The sequence below is a fragment of the Cupressus sempervirens genome, chromosome 5 (assembly GCF_028749045.1).
Source record: "Cupressus sempervirens isolate cs-2001-9-10 chromosome 5, ASM2874904v1, whole genome shotgun sequence".
Classification (NCBI taxonomy): domain Eukaryota; kingdom Viridiplantae; phylum Streptophyta; class Pinopsida; order Cupressales; family Cupressaceae; genus Cupressus; species Cupressus sempervirens.
The window spans coordinates 394,959,342-394,975,000 of NC_143122.1; the positions used below are offsets into that span (position 1 = coordinate 394,959,342).

Below are 15,659 nucleotides of genomic sequence, written 5' to 3' on the forward strand. Positions count from 1 at the left end.
TCAATTAACTTTAAATAGATCAATTATCCTCCTAAAGCCATCAGGAAGTTTACATTTTTAGCAATCATCACCCCATCAAATATAATGTTATATCTTTTGTTTTTCCAAATTTGGTTTGTTTTTCTACCTGCTGCTTTCTGATTTGGACCCACATCCTACAATATTTGGTCACTCAACTTGTATGGCTCAAGCTTTGAAACTCTTACCTACCATAGTCAATGTAGTGACCACATGGAATGTTGTAGTACAAAAACTTCACACATGCCAAATTCATCTAATCCACACAATAGCAAAGGTTGTACGCCAAGAGCATTATAAGGGACCAGAAATTTGAAATTGCAGCTTCCTATTGATGTGAGTTGTTCCACTACAACATGCAAAATCAAATACTTAATGTTTCGAGGAGAAACACGAAACATTTGGTCATCTCTCATGCTAAGCTTGCCAAGTAAGATCATGAAATAACTTCAAGGTTTCTTCTTAATCGAGGACTTCACTCAGTTTTATGATGTGATATGTTGGTTGTCACAAAGGGACTTACACTATTCATTCAAGGAGTATCAAATCTTCCGCTTTTAAAGATTTGGCTCTATAACATGCAAAGAAAATGTAGTTTGATTTCCCAACTTTCCACTTCAACTCCAACATAAACTTATAACTTTTATTTCTACTTCTACTTCTACTACATATTTCAATTTGAATTTGCAGGTTAATAGCTTGAGCATGGAATCTTTCCTTCTCACTTGAGTCCTTAGGCTTGAACCATCTTCTTGTAGTATCCAATTGAAGTTTTGAGGCCTTGATCATCACCTTTCCCTCTAGCTCCTCATTTTAGTGCTAATTTTGGTTCATGTAATGATGGAGGATATGTGCACGAACAATGCTATGATTGTACAAGATGTTCCAAGAATGAATTTCAATTCAGCTCTCCTTGAATTCACCTTGCAAAACAAAGGAGACAAGCATTAAGTTTGTTAAAAAATCTGAAAATAAAATCACATCAATAATGACCAAAATTCACCCCACTAAGCATTAAAATTCATTTTTCTCACAACTCTCAAATCTGCCCATTTGATTTGTGTTTCCTTTTCCATGAGGAAAATAAGGCTAAATCCCAAGTCAAGAGGGTTAATGTGTTGGAAACCCTTAGCGCTAAGGATTTCTATCAGTGGAAATCCTAAACTTTAAGAATTTCTACCACATTCACTAGGCACTTCATTCCTTCCATCCTTGAGCGGTGAAAATAATTCATGGCGGGCAGCTTTGGCGATTATAGACGATAGGAGTTGGTTGGTGGAAATCCTTAGTGTTGAGGGTTTCCACCAGTGGAAATCCTTAGTGTTAAGGATTTCCACCAAATGGTGTAACCCTCCTTTGCCTTAAAACCTTCCAAACTTCATCATTGTCACTCAATTTCATCTTAACTCAACATCCTTTACCTCTAACACTTGTTTGAAAATCATTTTGGTGCAAAGCGAAAAGTGAAAAAGTGGTGGAAATCCTTAGTGTTAAGGATTTCCATCAAGTATGATTTTCTCAAAATTTACCTCATTTCAACATTCCTTGGTGATTCCTTGTTCTATTTTTATAGATGATGTAGCCTTAATGCCATAAATCGGATTTTGAATGTCCTAAAGGGCAGTGGAATTTTGGGTTTGGGAAGATTAAAGTGGTGGATATCCTTAGCGTTAAACATTCCCACAAGGAGAAATCCTTAGCACTAAGGAGTTCAACAAAATTCACTTTTGACACTTAAGACTCCCAGGACTTGCCATTTCACCCATTCTTTCACTAGTTTCCAATTTGTTATGCCTTAGCATGACCTTGCATCTCTTTTGGATTGATGAGGAGGGGGAAATCCATAGCATTAAGGATTTCCACCAAATTCACTGCAACAATTATCCATAATAAATTTTATTGTTTCCTTCTCTATATCGTTTAGCATTGCATTTATTAGTTTGCCACCGTAATAAGAATCCCTTACAACGCTCGCACATCACCTTTAAGGGGAAAATCTTGAGATTTTGGGAGAAATGATAGCTGGTGGGTATCCTTAGCTTTGAGGATTTCAACTGGGGGAAACCCTAAACTTTAAGGATTTTGAACAAATTCAATTTTGCTCACAATCCTTCTCCCAAGCATGTAAACCTTTACCATTTGGACCTAAAACTCTACCCTCCCACATGGAATTAGGCTAAGAGAAATACCTCGAATAGACAACAAAACACTCACACAAACCCCAGACGAACCTTACTTCCTAGGGAGTCAAAATTGCCCAAACTCATCCTCGGAACCGGAGGATTTAGAATGTTGCCAACTCAAGCCACCTAAGACGACTCCTACCTACTAAAGCAAAAGAGGAGGTCCCCATTTGCAATGGGGCGATGGTGTGAAAACCACACAACACTAGCCACAACTTAACCCTCATACATGCGGACAAGGGAAGAAGAGACCCATCTACCTAGCTCTAGCCCAATAGAACTCATACTTGGGGTTGTCATTGCTTCTTTGTTCTCTTTTACTTTGTGTCTATGTTGCAAGAAGAGCTTTTACTTGATTCTCAACTCCTAAGTCACTTGTACACATGCCATGTCGTCTTGGCAAAGGATCCATGGAAGGTGATGAGTGATTTATGTCTCCTATCATATCTTGACAACAATAGTTGTAAACAACCACTCCAAGGCCTATAACTCTTCTCCCATGCTTTTCAAGTCAACTCCCTAGACTTGCCACCAATTCTCCCTATGGATGCCACTAATTTTCACAAAAATGGATGTAAACCCTAATAAAAGGTAACTAATAGAAGAAAATAAGTATCAAATAAAACCCTTGCAGCCTAGAATAAGAAAATAAAGAATAAGACTTTTAAGTTTGTAACAACTTCCTAAATCCTAGCAGAAAAAAAGCAATGAAATGTAAATCCTAGAATAAAACATTTAGAAACGATGGAACCAAAAAGAAAAAGACGAAAAATGGAATTTGTTATCAGTTTAAATCTTCCATTACATATCATTATACACCTCGAAATTATTACCCTACTGCTCCAAGGAAAAAAGGAAACAGGTTTGAACGAATCACCAAACCTAAGACTGTCACCTTCCTTAAGTTGTAGATAGGTAACATGCAACTTTAACAATGCAGACAACCAATAGACCTGCAGATTGAGACTTCAAAGAGAGTGATCCTCATTGCAGAAAGTTCTATGTTTTCTTGCAAAGAAGAAACCTCATCATCTTATGACACAATGCAAATACAAATCGAAAGTCTCCTACTGCTCAAAACAACAAACCCAAAAAGTAATACCAAATAATTCCCTTTTCGTCCAAAATTGTATTGTAGAACTGGAGGCAATTTTTTGGTAAAATCCTAATTCGTCTACAAGTTTTGATTATTTTTGCAATATTTTTTTTAAATCACAAGAAGTTGTTTGCTAAGTAAGTTTTGCAATAACTGCCAAGTTTTCAACCTTGGTCAAGACAAAGCTGATTTACAGAAGTATTAACACCAAAGCTAAAAATTGAACATTTTAAAGTCCAGATTTACCAAATTGTTATTGGGCATTCTTGTGTCAAGTGTACTTACATACATAGAATAGGATAGAATGCCTAATCAGTACTAGTGGCTAGTGTTTTCTAAGTGCCTTTGATGGGGCCCACCTTTATTCTCAAGGTTTCCTCCTTGTTAGCCTTAATTGTTAGAGTGATTATATATTTTCTAATTAACACTAGTCTACTTAAGCTAAACTTTAGGCATCTAATAATTAATTCTTTTATTAATTATTATGATGCAACCTAGGTTAGACCTTTTTAGGGTTTTGATCTCTTTTATAAGGATTATCTCTCATTGTAAACATTTATTGAGAATAATTCATTCACTTTTGATAATAGCAATCTCTCTTTTTGCTCATCAAGAATGTCTCATCTATAGATCTGGCAATTCCAGCCTCCATAATTTTTTGCTTCTCTCTTTTTGACAAGTGTTTACATGCAGATGATTCTTTGGAGTTGTGGAGTTGATCTTTCATCAAATTCAAAATGGTACCAGAGCTCCAAATCTTCATGCCCTTGTTTTGTTTATGAAAGGCCTAGCTTGGCTTTTAGATCTGTGCCTTTTTCTTTCAGAGGGTTTCATTTTTCAAAGTTATTTTGTATTCAATCTGGGAGGTCACTAATTTTTTGTGCACTTTGAGCGCAAATGGACATCATTGTTGAGCTTAGAGCGCCCAAAAACCTCTATTTTCATATAAAATTTGTCCAATTTGGACACAGTTGGAATTTGAGGCTAAAAAATATTGCTCCCAAATTTGGCACATTTCCCAAGGCGGATATTTTGTGATTCGTGCACACAAATCGAGATTTTTGTACAATCAAGCTTTTGGCATGTTTTTCGAGGCAATGATTTTGTGATTTTTGTACTAAAATTAAGATTTTGGTCACGCAAATCGATATACTTTTGGTATAGAATTGTGTCACTTTCCGAAACAAAAATCTTGGTGCTGTGGGCACACTTATTGAGAAATTTTGGCACAGATCCCGATGCCAGAATTTTTTTTGCTTTTTCAACACTTTTTTGACCTACATGTGGTTTTTCGGCCATAACTTGCTCATTAGGACTCTGTTTTTTCGATCCAAAAGAAGCGCTAAAAAGCTAATTCCAAGCTCGTCTTGATGGTGCATTTTATTTGGATTTTTGATGTTGATTGGTGGCTTGTTTTGGCTGTCAAATTCAGAAATTCTATTTTACATTCTATTTTCTATATTCTACTCCAGGCACATCCCATTCAATTTTTTGCTTTTATGCATTTTGATGGATATCTTGGTTGTTCCAAGTTTGGGGATCGATTTTGTTGTTTCAGATGATTTTTCATGGGTTGTACTATCTCCTATATCAGCCCTACGTCTCTTTGGTCTTTGTTGACATCCTTTTGTAGTGTTTTTGCAAATGCATTGAGATAAAGTGCCACTCTATTGCATTTTGCAATCTTGCACATCTCTGTGTTTTGTTGCACTCGCACTACATTATAAAGTGCCTTGGGGGGTTTAATGTTGGCCATATTTGCCATCTTCCTTTGTCAAGTGAGTGTTCCTTCCACAACATTAACCTCATGATGTGTCGATGACACATGCCATTATAGGTTTTTGTACTTCTTTTGCACTCTCAATGTTCCTAGTTCTTCTTTCTGCAAGAGATATTGCATTTAGTTTCAGTGTTCATGTTTTACCTCTTAGCGTTATAGGGAGGTTATGTTGGTTCTACTAGTTTCTTGGTTCGATAGAGTGAGCTATGTATTTAGTATTTGATCCTATGTACTAGCCGATTGCAGTGGCTGGATACCTATGCATTTCGGTGAGATGGATCATTTAACATATAGACATTTTTTCATTCCTATTTTTGGAGGCCATGAAGATACCTTCCATCTTCGATTGATTAGCTCTTCAGACTTAGTCTTCTCTACCTGGTCATGTTCTATAGTGGAGATTCTTCAAATCAGCAGTTTGAAAGTGTTTGCAGCTTCATGCTTCAATGGTGTTCTTCGTGATCATCTTTTGTTCCTATCTTCTGGAACATTCTTTCCATCTCTTTTTGGAGTAGGGTTTTTCCCATGTGATTTTCTCTATTTCTCCTCTTTATAGAGATTTGGTTGGGCTTGGGTGCCTCATCAGGCCTTGTTATCGGGACCCAGTTTGCTTTTAGTAATAGTTTTTAGGTTTTTAGCTAATCTCTAAGTTTATCTTAAGGGGGGGTGTTAGAGTAATTTGATATTTTCAAATTAACTCTAGTCTACCTAAGCTAAACATTAGGCATCTAATAATTAATTATTTTATTAATTATTATGATACAACCTAGGTTAGACCTTTTTAGGGTTTCAATCTCCTTTATAAGGACGATCTCTCATTGTAAACATTTATTGAGAATAATTCATTCACTTTTGATAATAGCAATCTCTCTTTTTGCTCATCAAGAATGTCTCATCTATGGATCTGGCAATTCTAGCCTCCGTAGTTTTTTGCTTCTCTCTTCTGTGACAGGTGTTTGCATGCAAGTGATTCTTGGGAGCTGTGGGGTTGATCTTTCATCAACTTCTACATTAATCACTTTCGGCATTAATTAAGGATGACCTACACCAAGATCCACTGCTATTTCATTGATTATTCTTATTCATATATCCTTGTATGTCCTTAAAAAGCCCATCATCTTTTACCTCAGCTATATAGGCCAATTCTATTGCTCCTGCTACAGTAGCAAGTTAACTCATATTGGCTCCAGGCATAATTATTTCCTTTAGGCCCAATTTAAATTTTATAACCTCCATTCCCTCATCTTTCATGTTATCAACATGTCTTGGTAGATTCATATTTTTTTCTTATTGACCTAATCTAGAGGTACCTTGGAAAAGCTAAAATCGAACAATCAGCTTCCTTCCTTTTTTGCAATACTACAAAATATGTCCCCGAATAGAGACTCAATTCATTCAAAACACTAAGTTGTTTCCAACAAAGAGTTGACATTCCATCCAGTCAAAAAACCCCAAGTCTAGCCTTCTCAATTTCAATGAGTTGTCATCAACCAAAGTCCACTTTCAAATTAATTAGTCAAGCCTCTGTGTATTGCCTACTTCTAGACAACTAAAGTTTAGAGGCGGCAGTGTCTTTAAATCATCTTGACTCCATGATTCCTCATTATTCTCCTTGCCCTCTTGCTCGAGGAGAGGCTGATTAAATATATTGTGCTAATCTATAATCTCGAACAGCTTTGCTTCTTGTTCACCTGTTTTGTGATGGGTCCCTTGGATTAACTTGTCTTTCAGAGAAGGAAAAGATGGAAGAGAATTTACGGTTAACCTAAGCCATTGTTTGCACCTCGAGGATTCTATCTTGAAAGATTCCCTCCAGTCCATGTCCATACGATAACTTCATGACAAAATTGTACTAATCATATATGCATGAATTACTCTATGGATGTATGTATATTTGTTTGAAATCTCCTAAGATTGCCATAGATTTGTGTGTTCTTTTTTTGACACACTGAAATATATGGTGAGGACAAGTATCTTGACACTTTTCTTTGTAATGAATATTTAACAGTGATTCTGGTGCAGGTCATACGAACCTAGAGGTGTTTATGGATGAGACAATAGATATTAATCATGATATGCAATAGATACAGCTCAGATATGGCATTACCTATCTAGTAACAGCACGAAATTTAAAGAGTATAAGATGTGTATCCATGTCATATCTATACAATTATATGTATCAGATACAACTACAACAGGGGTACCTCAGAGGCTCAGAGTATTCAATAATAAAGCCAAAGAGTATGGCTCGTAATGCAGGTGTAAGAGTGAAGACTATCATAAAGGAAAATAATAACAGTATGAATAATTTAACTTCAAGTTATTTTCAAAAAATAGAATGTAATTCTTTACAACTGAAAGCCACAATATAATAATCTGGGAGGTAATTAGTTTTACCTGCCATGACCCTTTAATTGCCGTAGAACCATCCCACTCTTCACATCAATAACCTTTCAGAGCCAAAAAAATTACATATTACCTCTTCAAACAGCAGTCTTTAAAACAAATGTAATCACTTTTTATCATACATTAAGCACTGAGAAAAACTCTGAATCTCTTTTTGATATGACTGAAGTTAAACAAATTGAAGATGACAGAAGTTACCTGAATAATTCCTGTCTCTCCACCGGCAGCAATGATTTGTCCATCAGATCGAAAATGTCCTGAGTATGCCTACAATGTAACAATTTAGAGTTCATCAGATATATCAAGCATAGTTGGAAAGCTCGCCAAAAGAAAAAAATTGCAAGGCCCATAAAAACCTCGCCAAAAAAACTCCTCCAAAAGTTGTGTCTGGATATAGTTTATCGATTTAAATGCTAATTGGATGCAAAATGGCAACCTTGTGTGGGATGTTGATGGCTGGTAGCCTGATGGTCTGAAGCAAAATTAAAATAACAAATTGTTTTTGTAAAACTAAAAGTAAATACAACATCAAGACATTGTACATCTACCTCTTCCCAGCTCTCATGAAAACTAGGAGAGGTAGAACTAATGGTTCTAGTCTTAGCAGTTCACTGCCTTGCTTGGCATGACTGGCTACGGCTAGACCTCCATCATGGATGCAGATGCTACTAGCACTAATGACTCCTCATCATCCTCAATGTCATCCAATGTGAATCCAGAATCCAAACCTACCCATACTCCATAGTCTATCTCTCCAAATATAAGATTTCATCTTCAATAAACAATGGAGGTTGCTCCTACACTGTCAAATCACTGCAATTGGAGCACCTGATATTTTATCTACCTTCCTTGTGTGTAACTAAAGAATATATTGCACAAAGACAAGGTCATTAAGGCATTTCTAAGCTAACTTATTCCTCCTCTTCATGTGAATGGCCTTGAACAAGCTTCAATTATCAAACTTCAGAGAAGGAGAGACAAGTTAACCAAAACTTTGCGGCTAGATGAGTTCCACTCCTGCCTTGGGGGGGTGATTGTGTAGGTCCCATAGGCTACGTTAGCCTCATGGACGTCATTAAAATCTATCATATCATATCATATCATATCATTGCACTTGCAGTCAGATGAACTACAAATCTTCACTCCTTGGCACAAAATTGCTTCAAATGACCTCGGCAAAGGTTGGGAGGATGTTTATTTCACTGGAGGAGCAAAAGAAATCAGCCAAAATGAAATTAGAATGATCTTTTTTCACATCCCAGGCACTATATTCCTATGCTACCGAGATTTTGCATGAAATCGATGATAAAGTCTGCGAATTTTTGGTGGGGTTTACAAATATGATATCAAGCTATCTTAGCATAGACATTACTTCCATTTAAATGTATGGAAATATTCAAACAGATTCCACCAATATAGGGAGGAATAAACAATTGATCAGAGGAAATGCTTGCCTATCAAAATCCCTAGAAATAAACCTAACCTAAGTCTATTTCAAGAAAATCCATTGTTCTAATCTTCTTAGAAGTTAAGAACAAATGAGTAGGAAATATGGTCAGATCTATGCTCAGATGTCATTAACAAAAAGACTAATTTGGCATCTATATCCACATTGTATGAGAAACAGTTTGGAAGTGCAAAATGTTAGAAACATTTTCTTGTGTCACGGTGCTTGAAGATGATTTTAGCTATTCCTAGCAGGTAACTGAAAGTCAGAAAAATGCGACAGGAATTTTGCTACTGCTTAACTTAAACCCATATTTCTGGGTCAAGCATACTGCCGAAAGATGCTACAACTTAAACATGTAAGCATTTGCACCTAGAAAATCAAGATTATTAAAAAGTACTAGTTATCAGGATATACTCTGTCCACTGGAAGTTATGTTACTCTATTAGGACCGGTTTTGTGGGCCATTACAAAATTGGTCAAGTGAACTTTTGCCAGATGTAGAGTATGCAAATGAGAGAAAAAAAAAAAGAGGAAAATTAACAATAATTAGGATTGTTAATACTAAGATTAGGGTATGTTTTTGGATAGAAATTGGTTTGCGTACAAGGCTCCGGAGATTGTATTGGCCAAATGCAATAATCATTTTCTGCTTGAAGACTTCAGTCAACTGAATTGATGTTTGAAATTCCATTCTTTTACCTATCGCCTACAACCACCACTTCAGTAGCGCATTATAGATCTGTTTCTTTGTTTTCTTAATAGAGCATGTTTTCTATAGATATTTTTATTTTTTGATATTTCCCATCTTTAACAGAGAAGCATGGTTATTTTATTGCATTCTGAATCTTTTGTTTCATCAGTTAATTTAACAGATTTAACAGAAAAAAGGGAAAAAGAAAAATGAAAAAATTTAAGAGCAACCTCCCTAGCATTCAGAATTTCCAGAATATTAAGTTTCCTCTACTAACATTCAACTTTTTCAATCTAGGGTTTCTTTCCAAAGTTTAAATCAGAAACAAGTTCAGAAAAATTTAGTTAGGCTCATAGAAATAGTTCCAGAGTGACTTAATTGGCCTCTTGAGAGGACTCAATGGCACATACAGCCATACAGGTTTTTCCAGAGTAGAATCCATAAGCCCTTATTAATCAATCTCAGGACATATGAAAGTTTTCACGAAAAGACCCTCAAGACTTTTCTTTTCTAGGTATCTAAAGCTTTGTAACGAAGATCAATACTTCTGATTCCTCCACATTTGAGTTTAGATTAAGAACGCTTGATCCGCCCCAAGTCACCAATGTTGTGCCCTCACTCTTGCAATATTGTACAGGCCACACAACTCCATATCATATAATATTGACTTAGCACGAACAGATTCCACATCATTACCAGACATACTTTAGCTTGCAAGCTCTGCACCAAAGGATTGGCACTGTCTAATGCAAGCCCACATTTTGTGTACAACTCATTTGGACCAACAATAGTTGGTGTTTGTGAGCCACACCTTCTGTGTGATTAACACAATACGCTAGACCTTCACACCATACCAGACCATGCTTCCACAGCTTGTGACACATCAATGACTTGCTTCCACAAATTCTAGGTAAATGACCAACCATCACATCTACAAGAAGATGATCTACCAACCATTGCTTAATTCTCAACCATTTTTTAAGTATTTTAATGTATTCATTATTATTATAATATAAAATACATATTAAAACATATGCAAAGCAAGGAAAAATTGTTATATCACACATCCCAGGATCTGCAGTAAGCAGCTAAATACCAATTCATAGAATAGACATGAAGCTAAACCATAAGCATGTTGGAAATGTTGTCATTGATGCCAAAGGCATATTAATGACAAAAGGGAATTGTTGATAGATAAGATAAGCTTATTAATGTGAAACAAGAGATCAAAAGGGTCTCAGTGACTAGAAAACATACAACAAGGCAACAGCCAACAGCAAGAGCACCAAACAGCATCCGTGGAAAGATCAAGCAAGAAAGCAAAAGAACAAAACAAGTAAAGACTAAATACTCCTAGTAGACGAGAAGTAATCCAAAACCGAATGATGTGGTCTAGGGCAAGGGTGTTCCCTAGACCATCTCACAAAGCCACTAGAGATAGGGTGATATTGTGGAGTGTATCCACTAAAAGGTCTCACAGACCTCGTGTGACCCAAAGGAGGGTCGAGCGGCCACTTTGTCTCCCAAGCAGAAGACACGAGTGTGAAGGAGGTGATGAGCTGGTCTGAAGTTTGTCTCGACAAAAACTAAAGCTGCAAAGTGTGATCACAAAGCCACGTGGCCTCCTAGAGATAGAGGGCAAGACACTGTTGATCAATGTATCTTAAAAATGAAGAAAGGGACGCTCTCTAAACAAGCAATAGAACCTCCCCTAATCTCACAGTAGATGGGGCAACGGAAAAGAAAATGTCTCAATTTTTGCCTCCCTATGCGACAGTACAGCATATTTTGCCCTCTTTATAAATAAGGTGGCGAGTTTGTATACGTAACCGATGTGAGCCCACTCTAATAGATCCAAAGTGATGCAGCGGGCATGAATCCAACAGCGAGTGAGATACCAAGGGCACACAGTAACCTTGTCCTGAATATCCATGTAATGCTCAACGAAGAAAGCCATCCTTTGGTAGGACACCCCTAGAGGGTTACTCCATGTCATGATAATATGTTCTCTGTAGATGTCAAATATGCTCATTTAGCTCCTAGTGAAAGGGAAGGCGGTGAGTAGGGTCATCTAGAGAGATCTCAAGGGGGGGAGGCAATTTATTGCAATTCCAATCAAACCAAGAAGAGCAAAGGCCTAGGCGAACCAATAGCGAGATCTGCGAGTAGGATCTAAGCCTACCACTCCCTCAAAAGAGTAATAGGCTAGGTAAAAATATCAGTAACGACCCTCATTGGAGTCCATGAAGCTCCAATACCAATGGAGAAACCAAAACAAATCAAAGATGGCACCAAGTCTAAAAGAATGGGCCCTAAACTCGACCAAGATGATATTGTGGGGAGTGGATTGATGACCTATAATAATGTGCTGGAAGGGGGTCTAGACTCTCTCGACCAAAGCCCAATTAGGCTCCAAGAGAGAGGACCACCACACAATACAGTTATAGAGGACGGTTGGCTTCACCAAAGAGTCCAAGAGGGACATCTTGTTCATGGTACCCTGGAAGTGATACCTGAGGCATTGTCTTTCAAGCATAAACAAGGAATCAAGACCCTTATTAACCCAAGGTTGCATGGCAAGTCTCATATTGAAATGGGGTGTAGAGAACTTAACCCCAGGTAAGTATAGAAGGATGTGATCTCAACCTTCACACCTTGGAAGTAGACATGGAGATGCAAGGTTTTCAAGCAGTTGAAGACCACCGAGTCTTGCCCAATTTCACAACTAACTGTCACAAGTCGTATAACGAGGCCAACCCATCAAGAAGTCGACAAAGCCCCTACCAGGAGGAAGCCAAACAACCACATCGTCGGCAAACAATAGACTAGATATCAACACCTAGTGTAAGTAGCAACCATTACCAAGGAGTGAGAAGTTTTGAAGGAAGACATCAAACCCTTCAATGTAAATAGCAAAAAGAGTAGGGGAGAGAGGGCAGCTCTGCTTTGCCCCCATGGTGCTCTGAATAGGATCCGAAAATCCTTGTGGAGTCTTGACCCTACCCTTAACACTATCATATAACCTCATGATAGTCGTCAAGAGAGTCTATGTAACGCCAATGTCCCTAAGTATCAGAAAGAGAGTTGTCTGAGCAATAAAATCAAAGGCTTTGCAAAAGTCTACAAAGCAACAACATACTTTGTCCACGGAGTCAAAACATGGTCCATGGTTTGAAAATTTGTATGACAATCGACATTGTCCCCTAGCCTAACAGTGTCATCGATCAAGCTCCCTATATAAGATAGTGTCCAGCATGATGGCGTAGAGTTTGGCAAATGTGTGCCCAACCATGATGATCTTGTAGTTGTCGATGTCCAAGACTGCTAGTCTTATGGATCGGTTAGATGATATGTCGCAGCCAAGAGTCGACAATGCCAATGCAAACCACTTTGTTAAAAAGCACTATGAGAAAGGAGTCCAAAATAGTAATACCAAGCTTGAAGAGCTCCACTTGGAACCCTTCCTCATTCGTTGTCCTGCTATTGTTCATGCATCTAACTACCTCACTAATGTTGGAGAACGTAAAGAGGTGGCAATGAGGCGAGAGGTTGAGGTGGACATGGCCATCGCTTTCTCATTTGTAAGGGTTAGATTTTGGATTCATCAGAGAGAAGTTAGCAAGTAGTAGAACTAGAATAGGCAAGAAGATGAAATTATTGCCATAATGCTATCAAACTAATTGATGATTTGTTATTCTTTGAGATGGATAACTCAATGTTTCTTTGAAGTATTGCGTGATTTCTTCAATTCCTCACGTAGATTGGATTTTATTTCATGTTAAGTAGAAGCAAATGAATGAAAGATATCATTGAACAGTAATTAATGGTGAAGCTAGTGTCTATACCTTCTACTACTTGTTGATTGCAAGTAATAGCACATGGTTAGATCTGGGCCTAAATTATAAGTGTTAAACTTCAATTGGAGATGTTCACTTAGATTGTGCCTTTATATTGACAATTTGAAATGTTGAAGTTCTGGTAGCAGCGATGGAAATTATTAATACCTATGATGTTCTCCTATACTCCGGTTTCTTTGTTATTGCATTCCCAAGAGCTGCTTCCTTCTTCTGCAGAGATGCTATTATACTTTATCTATTATTACTTATTGAGAAAGGTTCGTATTCACTGGAAAAGGGTAATGGCAACCTTTAGTTATTGTTCTGCCCAACTGAGTCATTGTATGGACTCAGGATCATGGTCGAGCACTTCGTTCATAATTGTTTCTCTTACATATATTATTTTTGACGTAATCACTTTCCTCACTGCTAAGAAAGAATAACTTGGCACCACCAAGTAAGGATGACTTGGCACCTTGAGTAGGATGGTTTGGCATCGTGGTCATGTTTCAGTTTGTCTATTGACAATTCATAATCAAAGTCTTTGCATTTATTTGTTTCAGTTATGAATGTGGCAGACCTTTCATATTCCTTCGTGAAGTCCATCTGCCTCTTTTGGAAGACTGCTCAGCGTGAGTCTATCGCAGAAAACAAGGCTTTGGTCAGCATATGGTTCAAGGGGTGTCCGAGTTAGAAACTTTCTACAGTGTGATTTGTTCTGCGAGGAATCTAAATACCTAATATATATTTCATATATTTTGAGTTATTGGAGATGTAGCAGAGTTGTGATTGTGTATCTGATTTGCATATGATCGATACATATTTCATTATTTTGTTAGTCTTTTTAAAAGTTGTAGTATCTATGAGATACTCTGAGTTTTGTCTATTCTGTTATACATACGTACGTACATAGATAGAAAGTAACTGAACTGAGATAAAAGAGGAATCGGACTTATTGATTGACTATTTAAAGATTTCAATCATAAGTGAGAAATTATTGTATTTCTATTGAGAGCTCAAGAAAAGTATCATCATTTTTGTGGGCTCAGTTTATCGCCCTCGAGTGGAGGTTTTCTCAGGATATGTCTTTTGTGTTCACTGTTTTGTATGTTTTGAATTTTAGTTCTTTGCATTATTATACATTCTAGTTCAAAAACTATATGAAAAATCATTCCTGCATTTGTAGAAGATAGCATCCTCCTGTGCCTAATCAAGACAGGGAAGCAAGGATTGGTTAGAGGCTACCCCATCATCAACATTATCTTACATTCTTAGAGTGAGGTAGAAATTCTAAAACCTTACCTGTAGCAGTTTATTTGGCTGGAAGTAACTGAAGAAGTTAAAGTCAAGTTGATATCCATTGAATAATTAACGTAAGTCCCTTAGTGATAGATGGCATATCACATCATTAAAACTGAGTACAAGTCAAGAATTAAGGTAAGAGCATCCTTACATTGTTTAACGTAAGAGCATCCTCATTCAAGAGAGAGTTGGAAATTCGGTATTCCATCTTTAGACATTAAGTATTCAATTATTTGCATTGTAGTATAACAAAAATCACATCAACAAGAATCTTGGGTCCACCTGGACATGTTAGAATGGTAAAAAATGTGTTATTTACCCTTTTATAGTTTGGCTTGAAGTTTAAAGTTTAAACTCGTACATTTTAGCTTTGAACAGCTAAACAGCAAGGGAAGGAGTGAAGACAAGCATTTGGGCAAGAATAAATGGATCAAGAAGACGGAAAAAGAAATTGAAGCATAGCACCCAAATCCCACTTTTGGCATGCCGGAGAACAGAATTCCATTGTAGGGTATTTCTCACATCTAACACTCTGTGCAGCTTGTCATTGCTACCCCTCAAACCCATTAGGATCTCCGCTCCCAAACACACAATGAGGAGGTTCGGGAGTGGAATTATAGAAATGAAAATGCAGTGACAGTTACCAACTAATTTTTCTTCCTTTTTTTGTAAAACTACACTATTTTTTGCCGAGTCCATGTCAAGTCCCAAATCCAAGCCCTATATTCTGCTGCCAAGTCCTAAATCTATGGTACTAGCTATACACCACCTAGACTGCTCCTGCTGATTGGATGGTTGAGAAAGCAACTGCTGCATAAATAGGCAAGAAGGCTAGACATAGCATTCAGGCACATTTTGAAAAAAAGAATTATATTGTGTCACCACGGAAATACAAAC

The 15,659-nt window shown here is 37.2% G+C and overlaps 1 protein-coding gene across 1 annotated transcript in view; it reads right to left on the reverse strand.

Annotated features, from left to right (window-relative positions):
* The window catches only part of SWA1 (transducin family protein / WD-40 repeat family protein), a 151,140-nt gene that overhangs the window by 72,512 nt on the left and 62,969 nt on the right, over positions 1-15,659 (reverse strand). Inside the window, exons 3-4 of the mRNA XM_089830786.1 lie at positions 7,682-7,750; positions 7,475-7,527 (exon numbers count right to left, since the gene is read on the reverse strand). Coding sequence (XP_089686912.1) covers positions 7,475-7,527; positions 7,682-7,750 — 122 coding nt within the window. The remainder of the gene's footprint in view (positions 1-7,474; positions 7,528-7,681; positions 7,751-15,659) is intronic.